General features: G+C 54.9%; 6 protein-coding genes across 6 annotated transcripts; 3 read left to right on the forward strand and 3 right to left on the reverse strand.

Moving 5' to 3' along the window:
* Positions 1–3,317: 3,317 nt before the first annotated feature.
* On the forward strand, positions 3,318–3,893 carry E0L32_002446 (uncharacterized protein; the record flags this gene model as incomplete). Its single annotated transcript, XM_031136636.1, has 1 exon — positions 3,318–3,893. One exon carries the CDS (start codon positions 3,318–3,320, stop codon positions 3,891–3,893), a length of 576 nt encoding a protein of 191 aa, XP_031000300.1.
* Positions 3,894–5,144: 1,251 nt separating this feature from the next.
* Positions 5,145–7,083, reverse strand: E0L32_002447 (uncharacterized protein; the record flags this gene model as incomplete). The annotated part of the gene is made up of 5 exons (XM_031136637.1): positions 5,145–5,736; positions 5,807–6,410; positions 6,470–6,646; positions 6,706–6,787; positions 7,081–7,083. 5 exons carry the CDS (start codon positions 7,081–7,083, stop codon positions 5,145–5,147), a joined length of 1,458 nt encoding a protein of 485 aa, XP_031000301.1.
* A 1,264-nt stretch (positions 7,084–8,347) lies between these two features.
* On the reverse strand, positions 8,348–9,208 carry E0L32_002448 (uncharacterized protein; the record flags this gene model as incomplete). The annotated part of the gene is made up of 1 exon (XM_031136638.1): positions 8,348–9,208. The coding sequence occupies one exon, from the start codon at positions 9,206–9,208 to the stop codon at positions 8,348–8,350; it is 861 nt and encodes a 286-aa protein (XP_031000302.1).
* A 1,393-nt stretch (positions 9,209–10,601) lies between these two features.
* E0L32_002449 (uncharacterized protein) lies at positions 10,602–11,827 on the forward strand (the record flags this gene model as incomplete). Its single annotated transcript, XM_031136639.1, has 2 exons — positions 10,602–11,125; positions 11,179–11,827. 2 exons carry the CDS (start codon positions 10,602–10,604, stop codon positions 11,825–11,827), a joined length of 1,173 nt encoding a protein of 390 aa, XP_031000303.1.
* A 473-nt stretch (positions 11,828–12,300) lies between these two features.
* On the forward strand, positions 12,301–12,993 carry E0L32_002450 (uncharacterized protein; the record flags this gene model as incomplete). Its single annotated transcript, XM_031136640.1, has 1 exon — positions 12,301–12,993. The coding sequence occupies one exon, from the start codon at positions 12,301–12,303 to the stop codon at positions 12,991–12,993; it is 693 nt and encodes a 230-aa protein (XP_031000304.1).
* A 78-nt stretch (positions 12,994–13,071) lies between these two features.
* E0L32_002451 (uncharacterized protein) lies at positions 13,072–14,909 on the reverse strand (the record flags this gene model as incomplete). The annotated part of the gene is made up of 8 exons (XM_031136642.1): positions 13,072–13,272; positions 13,326–13,566; positions 13,638–14,065; positions 14,117–14,133; positions 14,181–14,386; positions 14,456–14,580; positions 14,635–14,728; positions 14,791–14,909. The coding sequence occupies 8 exons, from the start codon at positions 14,907–14,909 to the stop codon at positions 13,072–13,074; spliced, it is 1,431 nt and encodes a 476-aa protein (XP_031000305.1).
* Between the last annotated feature and the right edge of the window lie 455 nt (positions 14,910–15,364).

Below are 15,364 nucleotides of genomic sequence, written 5' to 3' on the forward strand. Positions count from 1 at the left end.
AGGCCAGCTCTGCACCTCAAACACAGACCACTACGAATATTCAACGGCTGTCTCGTCCTCCAACAACCAAATGTCTTTAGTCTGGGAAGGATCTACCAAGCGACTGGGCTAAGAAAGCGAGTCTCAACTTCCACAAGCTTGACACTACCTACAAGCCCTTGCTGCAGCGCAAACGCACCACCTAGGCCAAAGCCCCAAGAGCATGACTTGGTTGGACTCGGCGTGGCTGGTTGCCGGCCAGATCGGGTGGGTTGTCTACTCGGCTTATCCTTCCCCCTCTTCACCACGGGTGAAAGGCGACAAGAATTTGACTCAGGCATACTTTAGGGGACTGTCTCGGACTGCCATTGACGGTGATATGATACCCTTTATCATGCCATGCACCTCGTATCGAGTATGTTACCACCAACGGAGGCCTTAGTCATCAGATGGAACAATGTCTCTCCTCCCCTCCCAGGCCTCCCTACCCCACAGGACCCCTCTCCACTGGAGGTGTCTCAGTCAAGCACCACTGAAAGCAGGGACTCCGTATAACCACTGGTGAGCTGGCAGCTGGTGGGGAGTGGCCATTACGCGCATTCTCCCATCCAAACTGCATGCCAACCCGGATTTTCTACTCTACCGATGCACAGAATTGGCTGATCGTTAACGACTGCCGCGGAGAGATGTTGAAGTCTTGCCCAACACGAGTGGGGAAGGATTGGGGCCCACAGGGAACATGGGAATCTATGTTCTGGCACTCAAATCCCTCACTCGCCACAAAAGGACCAGCACCGGGGAAACATTCGTCGCTTTGGGAAAGGGACTATGAAGTAAGGGGTGGTTCTTCCCTGAATGGCTTTGTCAGTTATCATCTTAGCTCTCATCCGAGCTTGATATGCTCGCTTAAAAGCTTTCAGGGCAGAGGCCTTTTTTGCCTAGCCGGGATTGGTCAGGTTGGGGAGAGGAACACTTTATGCAGTAACCAGAAAGTTAGTTTTGGTCTGCCAGGAGGTTCATCCTTGCAGTTCATGTGTGTAGCCCTGTCAAGCGTGAGGAGCCTGCCTGGGATGGTCGAGTAGTCGCCAGCTAAGCTGAGTAGAGTCTAGTTGCTGTATGCCTACTTTAGTCACAACCATCTCATCAAGATCTTGACTCTGGGACTTTACGGAGTACAGGTTTGTGCTCCCCGAGGCCTCCTCTCGATTGTCACACAACACAAGAGAGGGGTCTTGCTCACAATGTTAGAATGATGCGATGCCAGACACGAAGAATGGAATGTGTGCATGTCAGTTCGCTAAATATAGACAGCATACTAATTAGTGGTGGGAACATAAGCAGATAAGTTTGAAAGTGATCTTTCAATGAGACGCAAACCACAACTCGCGTCTCATTTCTCGGTCTGGGCACCCGAGACAATCCAACATCATACTCTGTGAGCACTGGAAACGGAGAGATAACAATTCCAGGTCAGAAATAGCCGGCCGAGACGTACAGCTACCCACTGGTGTAGGATCCAAGATGCTTCCAGTGTGGTACCTGCAGCCGACTGTGGATCCCATGTTAGTGGTGGTCAGGATTTTCTAGTCGTGTGGAGGTGGTGTGACTTTTCGGTCCAGGTACCAAGAGGTGAAAAACACTGTCTACCCCTCCTTCAGGCATCACAAGCTTCGGTGGCACAAGTTACTTTGTGCGATATCCAATCAGGCGTGGGATGATGAGCCGTCCTACGGGGGCAGTGGGAGGTGGGAGGGAAGCTTAACAACACTGCAAGATGCGATACGAAGTTAGCGTTGACACGGGCTGGGCTGGGCATCCCGAATCGAGAACTCGGGAAATGGCAATTCCTCTCGCGAGCCAACAAGAGTTTAAATCGTTTTAAAATGCCCGATCCGATCCAGGCACCGATGGTCCATGAATCCAGCGATTAGAGCACGATGCTGCCAATATTTGCACAGTCTCGATGCTGGTTATATCCTGAGAGGCACAGTGTATGCTGGTCGGCTCGTATCCGTCAAGCCGCGGCGGCCACTAGGTAAAATGTCTCATGGCGCCGGTTCTGACTTAGGCTTTTCACCGGGGCTAAATCATGCTGTTATCATCACCATCGCCTAGTGAATCAAGGCACTTTTGACGCTTTATCACGTGCCGCACGTCAAGAAAACCGGATTTCTCGCTGGGCCAATGGGTAGTCTCTGGTTCCTGTTGTGTGTGTGCCTCCACATGTCATCAATAGTCTCATGTTAGCGCTTATGGAAGACTGTGTGCTTGGTTGACGGCAAGGCACTACTGTCCAGCCCCAGGCGCCACACTGTGCTGCCGATGACATAATGCGGGAGAGCGGCACTGCCACAGAAACCTTGCTGGATGTTGCTGAACTTTGCTGAAGATCGTCCAGGTTGGAATGTCGTTGTCGGCGAAACCACCACAAGAGCATCCCCAGGAAGCTGAGAGTCGCCGGCTCTGTTCCTGGATGCTCGGTGACACCGGATCCAAGGTCCAATCAGAGAGCCCTGGTTGTGTCGTAAACTGTTGGGGTGGACTGACAACTCCTCCTTGAGCGGGGCGGTCTGTCTTAGCATGACTGCCCCGAGCCTGTAGGAAGCGGTCGCCTCGGTGGAGGATCTACACCAGGATTCGACGTGTGGGGAATCCTGGCCAACTAGAACCGCGCAGGCGTCGTTGATAGGCTTCCGCCCAGGCTAGAATCCCGATGTCTTAGTTGGGTGAGCTGAAGAGCTAGCTTGGTAGCTTGGCAGACGACGACCTTGGATGCCACCCTTGATGCCCCGGTGAGGGTGTGTAGATGCCCACACTGCGCATGTGCGGCATATGCACCTGGCCGCAGTCGCCAACGGTCCCACGCCCTCTCGCAGCTTCATCGCATTGCTCTTGTTGAGCTTGAGCCCCGAGGCGGACTCGCTGTGGGTTCGGACGCATTCTACGACTAATGCAAGGTGCTCCGCATTCTCAGGCACCGCAACCTCGATCCGCCTCGATCCCTCCTCTCGACCTATGATCGTGTCCATGACGGCCTTTTTTTTACTTTCAGCTTACACCTCGGATGGGCCCATCCATGTGGAACTGCTGTAGCTAAACCAGCTCGTAAACAGATCTAGCATTAGCCCACCGGCCATCAGCCAGTCTTGTTGATGGTAATCCCAAGCTTTATAAGCCCGCCTGCTCGACAGGAACTGCTCTTTCTCTTCTTCCTTCCTCAGTAAACTCTCGCTCGCTTTATCCCGTCTGACGTATCACACGACACTCGCTCGTTCTCAGTAATCATCATCACTCTCGCTCACTCTTAGAGTTATCACAACAAACACATCAAAGTCAAGATGAAGTTCTCCGTCTTCACCACCCTCGCGGCTCTGGCTGCTACCGCCACCGCCTACGCTCCCATGCACGGTCGTCAGATCCTCAACACGACCAGCGCCTCTACCACCTCCGCCCCCCCGACCACTCTGCCCCCGACCACCACCGCCGCTCCCAGCGGCACCGGCGCCGTCACCGTCACCGACGTCTTCACCGTCACCTATACCGAGCTCTGCCCCACCGGCCTGCGCCCCGTCGTCTACACCATCTACAACGAGTGCAAGTGCTGGAGCCCCGCCAAGCCCACGCCCCCTCCCGCCTTCACCTGCGTCGAGGTCTCCTGCACTGCCTGCGGCGCCGGCGGCAAGCCCCTCACGGCCACCGTCACCTGCCCCGTCACCTCCATCACTGCCTACAAGCAGTCCGGCTACGTCGTCGTCCCGACCACCCCGGCCGGCAACAAGCCCCCCGTCGTTGTCTCCACGACCCCGGCCGGTGCTCAGCCCACCAAGCCGGCTGTCGTCACTGCCGGTGCCGCTGCTGTCGGCGTCCCTGCTGCCGCCGGAGCTGTTGCTCTCGTCGCTGCCATCCTGGCTTAAATGGAGCCGGCTTGATAGGCTCGCTGCATAGCTTGCCTGGTCCCTATGCATAAGATGTTAGGTCGACCCATGTACAACTTCACTTCTTGACGGAGACACTGAACTCTCCATTTTTATTTATCATAATTTGATCAGCGATTCTCCCATATCTCTTGGGTGTATGATAAGGAGTTCCTGGTCTGTTTTAGTATGGATACTGGGATATAGATTCCGTCAACCAAGACGTTGGCGAGGAACATAATCAATACTTTCTTAAGTTGACACACGATCACCTGATGAATTCTGTGAAATGCAATGGTGATTGAACTCCGTCTCAGTGACAACCCCAGCCATACATGCTTCACAAGGACGATCACAAATATCCTGTTGTGCTCTGCTGGCTAGTGACCCATTGTTTCTTAGGCATGCCCTAGGGTTGAGATGTTGGTCCCTGACATGTTATCCACTCTGGTGGGCCTGTCGTTTGCCTGCCGAGCACCCGCGATGGTCGTGCATATGGCTTGCCGGCATCTTGGCTTCATTATCATGCGTTGCCAGCCAGACGACCAGAGAGTGGCATGCATTTCATAGACAGATAGCTCAACCAATGATTGGACCCGTGGATGAAACCCTTTCGGGTGTCTCTCCACCATACTCTAAGCTCTTCCTGACCATCATGCTCTCTGTGGCGTCTCTACCCAACACCAGCCACCCGGTTTCTATTATGCTTCAAGCTGTCTAAAAATAAGCTCCTGATATGCAGAGGTCAATCATTGACAGGTGTGGGGCGTTGCAAGGCGGGACCCTTGAAACCTTGTGTGGAGAGTCAGGAGTCAGTGCGGAATGCCAGGCTCGGCCGTATTGCGCGACAATTGTCTCATTGGATTGATGTGGGCGACGATCACATGCTCATGTCAGACTCAATACCGCTTGCCAGTCCGCTGGGCCTTGTCTGCGGTTGGCCGGACAGATGTGCAAGAATAGTGGTCTTGAATGACAGGAACGCGGGTAGTCACCGCATGGACAATCCACATATGAACTCCGGGCAAAGTCCAACAGACAGTGCGAGCTACCGCCAAGATAAAGTCAGGAGTTTTATGTGAATGAAGTGGTTGTTGCATAGTGCTGTCCGTATGATGAGCGGGTTTGAGTTGTCGAATCAAGTTGGTACACTTGTGTCCGTTCAGATCATTCATCTGTTCTGGGACAGCCTATTTTACTCCTAATCAAGGGAACCAGTTCCTATTTTTATCGACGCTCTTCCTACAGCCACTACAATCCTACGTTTTGGTTGCCAATCGTAATGCTCTTAATGTTCTGGTACTCGGCCAGGCCGTACAAGCTCCCCTCCTTGCCGTAGCCACTCTCCTTGATACCGCCGAACGGCGCCTCGGCAGCGCTGATCTTGCCCGTGTTGACGCCGACCATGCCGACCTGGAGCTTCTGCGCCACCCGCATCACCCGCGCTACGTCCTGAGAGAAGAAGTAGCCAGCAAGTCCGAACTCGGTGTCGTTGGCGAGCTGCAGGACCTCCTGCTCCGTCTCGAACTCGAAGACGGGCGCTAGGGGCCCGAAGGTCTCCTCGCGGCTCACGAGCATCTGGGGCGTGACGCCCGAGAGCACCGTAGGATCGTAGAAGAAGCCCGTCTCCCGGCTTGCCTTGCCGCCCGTCTCGACCTTGGCGCCCTTGGAGACTGCCTCCTCGACGTGCTCGCGGACCTTGTCGGTGGCCGACTTGTTGACGAGGGGGCCCTGCGTCGTCGTTGGGTCCATGCCGGGGCCGACCTTGAGTGCCTCGACGGCCTTGACCAGCTTCGCGGTGAACTCCTTGGCGACGCCCTTCTGCACATACAGCCGGTTGGCGCTGTTTTAGGTTTACTATCAGCACTGCTATATTGCCCTACAATACAAGCAAGTGTTGGGAGAGATCTTACCAGACGCAGGTCTGCCCGGAGCATCGGAACTTGCAAAACATGGCACCCTCCACAGCCAGGTCGAGGTTGGCATCGTTGAAGACGATGAAAGGAGCGTTTCCGCCCAGCTCGAGGCTGACCTTCTTCAGGGTGCCGGTCGCCAGCTCCGCCAGCTTCTTGCCGACGCCGGTGGACCCGGTGAAGCTGAGCTTCTTGACGATGGGGTTCGTCGCCAGCTCCTCGGCCGCCTTGCGGTTCTTGGTCGGGCACACCTGGATGACGGCCGGGGGCAGCCCGGCCTCGACGGCCAGCTTGGTCAGGGCGATGCACGAGTAGGGCGTCTCGCTGGGCGGCTTGATCACGACGGAGCAGCCGGCAGCCAGGGCCGGGCCGACCTTCCTGGTGATCATGGCGGCGGGGAAGTTCCACGGCGTGATGATGGCGCAGACGCCGACGGGCTCGCGCATAGTCATCAGCGTGGTGTGAGGGGTCGAGGAAGGGATAGTCACGCCATAGCTCCGGGTCGCTTCTTCGGCGAACCACGAGATGAAGCTCGCGGCGTAGGTGATCTCACCCTTGGCCTCGCTGATGGTCTTGCCGTTCTCCAGGGACAGTATCGTTCCCACTTTGGTTTCACCAGGTTAATGGATGGGATGATAATTGTCACGATGCAATCGTACTTACAGTCTTCCAGGTTGCTCAGGATGAGATCGTTCCATTTTCGCAGCAGTGCCCCCCTCTGTGCCCCCGTTGTGCTCTCGAAGAAGCTGCGCTGCGCTGCATCTGCACTCTTGATGGCGTTCTGGAAGTCTGCCAGGTCGCAGTTGGACACTTGTCCGAGGACCTCGCCCGACGAAGGCTCTGCCAGTACGCGGTGAGAAGATGCACAGATGGCTTGTCGGGTACTCGAAGACGCTCACCATAGACGGGGAACTCCTCCTTCTTGGAGACCCATTGCCCGTCGACAAAGGCCTCTCCCGAGAACAGGGACCTGTTCTTGAGCTATAGATATCCAGTCAGCCTGAGCTCCTTCTCTAGGTATTCGGCCGACTTGCGTTCGCCAAGTGCTGCGTGTGGTAGGCCATGATTATGATGGGTTTGCTGAGCACTCTGGATATATTTTGCGGCAGTTCCTCGAAAACAATAGTCTGTACAATCCCGAATCGAAGTCGCGATCAAAGAGGCAGAGAGGGCATGAACTGATCTAAAATGGCATCAATGCCATCTCGAGCGCACCCCGAGGAATATATCTGGCCAGCCAACCCCGTCCGTCCGGGATCGGTCGGGAATCGGACCATGTGGGCGGGATCTGTTAGCCCGAATGAGGCACCTGGGAACGCGCTGCCTATTCGGGATCTAGCATCCAACCCTTCCCCCACATTCCGCCACATCTTGGTTGGAGATGAAGGGCTTGGAAGACCTCCTCACCCCCACATGACACCCCGAATGCAGTGTGAGTGTGCACGACGATGCGGAAAGGACTGCAATTTCGAGCTCGAAAGTTGAATCTCGACAAGGGACGAACCCTCCCGTGGCCCCGGGTTTCCCCGCTCGGCCACTAATTGACTCCATAAATATCTGAGCCACGATCTCAATACCGGGACCGCACCAAAGTCAACTTGCGGTATTATGTTTGATTGGTTGCCACTCCGAGACACGGGGTTGGGCGTCAACAAACGCCTCGCTAGGTCCAGCGTACTAGTCAGAGGACCATCATGGGTGCAAGGCAAGGTGTGAATCAGTAGAAGAGCATGGTACATATGCCACTAGACGGATGCAAGTGCGCAGGAAAGGGCTTCTCGCTCCAGGCGAAAGCCTTTGGTGGCTAATTCTCTAACCATCCATCTTTTCAAGGGCACTAACTTTCTATCTCATAGAGAGTTGCTGTGTCTAAGATATGTATCATATCCTAGTCAAGAAATAATAATGTCTACGGTACCTGATAAACTAGGCGAGACACTGACGATTCACAGCTTCCGTGACTTTGAGCCCTCGAGAAATAGAGTACTTCCTTCGGACCCCGGAACTGATTATCAAAGCAATCCGATACCAAAGGGTATGCAAACTAACAGCACACCTGACAGCCACTGGCCCTGATCTATTCTGTTGTCATGATCATAAGGGTAGATACTAGCACCAAACACTCTGGATTCTTAACATTAATACCACTCTCGGAACTTAGCCATTGTTATTCAGACAGGTTGAAAACCTGGACTGATGCGAAGGTGATCAGGACAAGTATTGCTCAGCTCTCAGAGTTGATAATGCAGGCGGGAAGCCAAAGGTAACATCGATGAAGCCTCTCTAGCCTTGCTCTCTGCTCTTCCAGTCTACAAGCCTCAATGGTCCGCGTCTAGTAAGCATGCTAATTTTAGGCAACACTAGCCTCAATAGTTACAAAGGACGCGGGTGATCCCGAAATGTGTATAAGTGCAGCATAAGCGAAGCATTCCAATTTGTTCTTGTGATTTGGCTGTCTTGGCAACATAGTGTCTTGTAACACAACTTTACATGTCCTCGAGATTTCCTCACGGTATTTTTCCACATCTAGCAAACTGAAGCTTAAGAGAACTGTGAGAAGAACTCCCATGTGTTTGCTGGTGCAAAAGGCGTCGACGATCCGCTGTTGACCTGAGACGGGTTGTGATCGCCGTTGTGAATGACCCACGTAACAGGGTACCCTTCCTTGCAGCCCTTGTACACGGTCTTGACGGACTGGCCGCCGTTGGGCTGAGGCTCCGGCGATACAGGCGTGCACCCGTTGTTCTTGACGAACCGATCGCGCATCTGCCGGCCGCCGTTGACATTGAGCACAGAGTCGGACGTTCCATGCTGGCCATAGTACGCCACGGGGTCGTTGCCGCCGGCGCAGCCGCTGAGCATGCCGCCCGAGAGCACGGCGACGGCGCGGATGTCCTTGGGCCGCGCACAGGCCAGGGCGAAGGACATGGCGCCTCCGTAGCTGAAGCCCGTCGAGAAGCGCAGCTTGGTGTCGACGCAGAGGTCGGCCTCGATGGTCTTGACCAGCTGGTCGAAGAACATGACGTCCTCGCCGCCCTGGTTGCCCCAGCCCGCGTTGAGCCCGTTGGGCACCACAAAGATGGCGCTGTTGTTGGACAGCGGCGGGAGACCGTAGTATGCCAGTGCACCGCCGCGGTTGGGGTCCTCGCCATTCACAATCTTCTGGGCGCTGCCGTTGAGCTGGTGCCACAGGAAGACGAGGCGATACGCGCGGTCCTTGTCGTAGCGGTCAGGAAGCTTCATGAAGTACTGGCGCTGCTTGCCGTTGACCTGAATCGTGTACTGCTGAGATTTGATCGTCGGGTTCTTGCCGCACCCGGCTGACTTGTCTGCAGCAACGAGGCTGATGCATGCCAGCACGAGGAGGCCCACGGCCGCAATGAGATTAAGTCGACGGGCCATCTTGGACGCTCCGGGCCTAGACAGAGTGTGACAGGAACGAGGTGAAGTGCTTGCTCTGAGTTATTGAGGAGATGCAGAGGACTCTACACGGTAGTCACTGGTCGGCATTTATTCACGTTGTTACTGGATCATACACCGGTCTTATATAGGCATCCTATCATCGTATTCGGATGATATTCCATTTGAAAAGGGCGTCTCGAGGGCATACCCAGCGATTTGATTAGCCGAATACTGTAAAAACTCCTGGATTCGCCATCTTGGCGATGTTTGGGTGTAGTATGCATGTTACGCACTGATGGCACGCAAACCGAGATCTTGAGTCTTTCCGGGGTAGGACGCCTGGCCTATAGGGGATTTCTCAATCTACACACCTCGATCTAGATACCCGGGCCTTCCATTCCGAGGCTTTGCCATGCCGAGGTGGAGACCGCATTCGAAGCCCGGTTCACTTATCCGGCCAACGGCAGTACCATCTCCGCCTCGAATGCAACATATCTCTGTTGATCCGGACTGCGGGGTCCGGCTGAATTGTCAAGCGCGCCAATCCGGGGACCCCAGTATCCCCTCAGTCGTTGCCAAAGCTGTTGCCGTTTTGAGTAATCGAACCCCTGCAGCTTTTCCCCGTCTGAGATAGTGGCATTTGATGAACGAAAACCGGAGATTTCTCTCAAGAGAGTACAGGTTGCCAAAGGGCTGGGTATTGGTGGGTGCAGTAAATACCGGATTAATTAATCGGCAAAGTTGCAATGCCAAGGGGATAACTATTCGAATCATCTACCACCGAGACTTTCGCCGCTTATTTGGTAGCAGACCACACACTCCCATAGCCTGGACATACGTCATAGCCTGATGAGACCACCAAGAGTCCTTCAGCTCTCGTGGAAGGGGACTCGGGTCGTTGCGTCGCTCCCTGTCGCGATCATCTGAGGGCAGCCATCCTCCTGCTGTCGGGAATAAGTAACGAAGACTTGGCCTTGACTATCATCTCGTCACCAAACTTACCCTCAAGTCCTTCCCCGCAAAGTCAGTAACTAGGACTGAGGCTATTCTATCCCGGGCTTAGCTGGCAGTGCGAGTTTTGCCTGATTGTTGGCGCTGCGGCGCATGCTGCCCATTTCCGCCTCAACTTAAAGACTGAGCTGTTTCCCCTGAAGAACGGAAAACACAATCCACTTTAATGGTCCAATAATAGCAAGGAATTAGGGAGAAGGAACGGACATGCATTCGTACATCTTGCTTGTATTCTCCGCAGCAAAGGGGATATAAACCCTTCTGAGCACCGCTGCTTTTCGTCAGCACTTTTACGAAGACTTACAGGTGGTGGACTAGGTTTCTCCTTTTCCTTTATATTGTCAATATAATTACGCAGTCGCATCAGACTTGCGATATCGACATGCATATATTCAAGCTTCTTCCCATTGGAGCGCTAGTGGCCTTGGCCTTGGCATCGCCAGAGCAGCGGAAGTGCCGCCCGCGCCCCTGGGGCTTCTTCACCAACAACACCATCTATCAGCCCACGGGCCGCGAGAGTCTAACCTATCCGCGCTACACACAGCTCGAAGATGGTACCATCCTCGCCACGGCGTCGCTGAGCGGCCATACTCCCGCCTACTTCCCCATCTTTTCCAGCCAGGACGGCGGCGCCAGCTGGGAACATGTGTCCGATCTGCACGACACAGTCAATGGATGGGGCCTTGGTGCTCAGCCTGCGCTGGCGGAACTTAGGGAGCCCATGGGTGGGTTCGAGGCTGGTACCGTACTCGCGTCGGGCAATAGCTGGAGCCGGAACGGAACCCATATCGACCTCTATGCCAGCACGGACAAGGCGAAGACGTGGACGTTCGTGAGCAACGTTGCTAAAGGCGGCGCCCCAAACACCACGAACGGAGCAGACCCTATCTGGGAGCCATACCTTTTGTCAGCCCCCCAAAACTCTCAGCGTCGCGTCGCATCCACTGACAGCTTTTCAGGGTCTATAACCACTCCCTGGTATGCTACTACTCGGACCAACGCGACCCGAAGCACGGCCAAAAGCTGGCACACCAGGTTTCCACGGACCTCAAGACATGGGAGCCCCCCGTCGACGACGTCGCCTACGACGAGTACATTCAGCGCCCCGGGATGACGGTGGTGGCCTACATCGAGCCTGTCAAGAAGTGGATCCTGGTACACGAGAACCCCAAGGGCAACTCTAGCTCTCACGGATCCCACTATCCCGTCTACTACGTTCTCGCCGACAACCCGCTCGACTTCCGCCTGAGCGAGGGCCAGCCCATTGTGGTCACCAATGCTGAAGGCGAGCAGTACGTGCCCAATGCGAGTCCCTACGTCGTGTGGAGCCCCGTGGGCGGGCCGAACGGCACGATTGTTGTCTCGGATGCGGACCGCAGCCAGGTGTATACCAACCGTGCGGGCGGTGCGATCGACAAGTGGGAGGCGCACCAGACGCGCGCCGGAGCGACGTACAGCAGGGCCATCGCCATCCTGGAGAAGCACCCCGACCACTTGATGATCTTCGGCGGCGAGACCTTCGACGACATGGGCAAGGGGCTGCTTACGCCGTTCACGGCAACCGTGACCAATCTGACCAGACTTCTGGACTCTCCTCTATGCTGTTAATTTGGTGGAATGTTTGGGCTATGGAGAAACGCCGAGGCCATGAGATCGAAAATAATCAAGTGCAGTAGCCTTGAAGCTAGTTCAATTCTCTCAAGTCTAGATATTAGATAATACATTCGCAGCCATATACTCCTACGCTGATGTGCGGCGCATGAATTTGTAAGCTCAGCAAAGCCGGGCTTAGTCAAGTGGGATACCCGTCAGCGCAACTCCGCCATCCCTTTGCATATCTCGGTACTGGTCTTGGCATATCTGTTGAAAGCGGCCGATTGACCAACCCCTTTGATTGTTTGTTGAAGCTGACTCAATTTGAATCACCCTGAGAAAGTTCCCTGCCCACACTGAATACCTACTGGACTACCGCACAGCAACAGATCTCAGCTCACATTCTCTTGAACTACCAGATTGTCCACTCCTTCCACAGACCAGTGTTCTTTCATTAGCTTCGAGAACGACTCGCTCCTTGACTCATCATGGCGCCCGAACTTACCCTGTACCATGCCACTCACGCATGCTCTACCGTTGTTCACTGTCTTCTCGAAGACCTCGGGCTTCCATTCAAAGAGATCAAGATGAAGATGGGCCCCAATGGCATCCAGTCGGTGGACGGTACCATCAACCGCGACGAGTACCTCAAGATCCACCACATGGGGTACGTACCAGCCCTGGTGGCCGATGGCGAGAGCATCACCGAGATGCCAGCTATTCTTTCCTACATCGCCAACCTCCGTCCCGAGAAGTGCCTCCTGGGTGACGACAGCTTGCAGCAAGCGCGGGTCCTCGAGTGGCTTTCTTGGCTCTCGGGAGCGCTCCACGGCCACGGTTTTGCAATGGCATTCCAACCTGGTCGATTCACGGACGACAAGTCGCAAGGACCGCATCTGAGGGCCAAGGGGTTGGATTTTGTCAGGAAATGCTACGCAAGAATCGACGAGCGACTGGAGGGCAGGGAGTACCCCGTCGGCAACCGCGAGACGGTTGTCGATTTCAACCTAATCATCTTCTGGCTGTGGGGACTCGAGCAGGAGATCGACATGCCGGGGCTGTATCCCGAGTACGGCAGGCTCATCACGCGCATGGCGAGGAAAGAGACGGTCAAGAAGGTGGACATCTACGCCCAGCCTGCACTGAAATACATCCCGAAAGAGGAAGAGACCAAGCTATAGTACGCTCCAAACACATGCCAAGTGAGGGTTTGGCTTCGGGCTAGACCTTTGTCTACGGCAGAGAACCATGATTTACATCTAGAATACATAACGGAAGCCACGGTGCTCCTTGTCAGTCTGGTCATCGTCCATAATTTCCTCGCCGTTGATTTGATGAACACCGTCCATTCCCGCACCCTCGGCATTGCGGCTCCTGTTCTGCAAGAGGTAGTAGACCGCAAGCAAGATGAGCATGAGAGCGGCAATGGCAAAGCCACACACTCCCGCAATGAGCCCAGACTAGACATATGTTAGCTTCGGAGACACTTCGCGTGACAGAGACATAGACATACGCGGTAGCCGGGAGCCTCGTTCGAGATGAAGAACTGCGGACCAGCGATGTTGCCCACGCAGTATGCGATGAAGGTGAGGGACAGCACGACAGTGCGCTTGGTGTAGCCGGCGACATTGGCAGTGACGACGGACATGGTCAGGGGCAGGTTGGCGACGTAGGCGACGGTGAGGCAGAAGCCGGCGAGGCGAGCCTCCTTTTGAGACTTGTTGATGGCGAACATCATGACGGTGCCAACAACACTAGTGAGAAGCAATTGGTAAGTCAAGGCAGCACTGGGCGGGACGAGTGACGGAACGCGGAGGGTTTGTACCTAATGAGGACCATAAAGATCATTGTCGGCAGCCGCGCATTCTTCAAATACGTAGCGAGGCCGGCACTGAGCAAGATCCAGAAGATCTGGGCGCACGCTACGGGGATCTGCAGGATGAGAGTCCGGAAAGTGCTGTAGCCGAACCCGCTGATGATGAGCGAGCCAAAGCTGGTCAGGCCGCCGTTGGGGATGTTCATGCAGAACTGGTAGACGACAAGGATCCAAGTCTGGGGATCCAGCAACGCTTCCTTGACCTGGTACATCTTGTAGTTGGTCGTCTGCTTGGCCGCGCTCGTCTGCAGGCGGCGGACGGCGACGTCGCGTTCCTCAGGAGTCAGGAATCGGCATGTTCCAGGAGAGTTTGGCAGGAAGAGGACCATGACGACGCCCCAGACGATGGTGCAGCCGCCAAAGAGGAGGAAGAGCACCTATCAACGTTACTGTCAGTCGCAGCCCTCACTACTGTCATGGAATCGCACTCCAAACTCGCCTTCCACTGGGCAAAGCCACTGTTGATGTGCGCGATGCCGTAGGCAATCAGACCACCAATGATTCCAGCGAATGCATTACCGACAAACCAGAAGCATTGCCGCAACGGCTGTTCCGAGCGCTTGTAGAAGCTGCCGACCAGGATGGCAAACGCCGGGGCGACCGTGGCCTCGGTGACGCCCAGGAAGAAGCGCACCGTCGCGATTCCGGCAAAGTCGTGGCACGCAGCGTGCACCATAATGATAGCCGCCCATAGAATGCTACATGCGTACGCGTGTCAGCCACGTTGCTGCCACTTCTTGTCGGCAGTAGAGGCTGGCAACACTTACACCGCACTGGACACATAGTAACCGATGGGGAACTTGACGATGAAGTACGAAGTCGGATAGGACATCAGAAGGTACCCGAAGTAGAAGATCGACGAGGCCCATGAGTATTGAGAGCCTACGAGGTTCTGTTCGGGATGTCAGTGTGGTTCGCTGACTTCTCAGGAGGAGAGGTTGCACACCAGGTCTTGGCGGATGTTCATCAGAGTCGCGTAGTTGAGGGACGACTTGTCGAGGAACTGTAGCATGTAGCAGATACATAGCAGAGGCAACAACCTGAATATGATCAATAAAGATCCCTGGAACGAGATGATGCTATTAGCAGCAGCACAACTCACAGGAGATCCAGCTTTCTCAGGACGCGACGCTCAACCGCAGGGTCGATGGGCTCAAAGACTGCAGGTTCGGGCTTCTGGGGCCCGTCGGCCTGCTCATTGGCTGCTGGTGTCTTCTCCATGGTGTCAGACATCTTCAAGATTGGCAATCAACGCGGCTGATTTAGTTCGTCTTCTCGAATGGAAGTGCCCGAACCTAAGCACAAGCCAGACATCAATGGAGCGGATCGGCACAGTTATACATTAGAATACCACGCGAGGTTGAAGGGAAGTGTTGCAAGTGAGGCTTGGCAATTCTATCTAGTGGCGGCGCCTGGATAACGAATTCCCTTCGAGCCTCCCCGCGTTATCAGTGGTGATCGTGGGTCTGGGGAAATGTCTGCCAAGAACAGGCGATACTCGGCTCTTTGCCGACTTCCGACTTCCGAGATACAGGGGCAAGAACCTATCTCACGAGCGAAGGGAAAGGTTCAAATGATATGAGAGTATCAAATGCCTCTCAAGAACGTGTAGTTGCAGGATAGAGTCTGAAGAAAAGTGTCGGCCTTTCGTTCTGTCTGGCCGAGATCAGAATTTG

Source organism: Thyridium curvatum (assembly GCF_004353045.1).
Source record: "Thyridium curvatum strain D216 chromosome Unknown NODE_10_length_634906_cov_78.760910, whole genome shotgun sequence".
Classification (NCBI taxonomy): domain Eukaryota; kingdom Fungi; phylum Ascomycota; class Sordariomycetes; order Thyridiales; family Thyridiaceae; genus Thyridium; species Thyridium curvatum.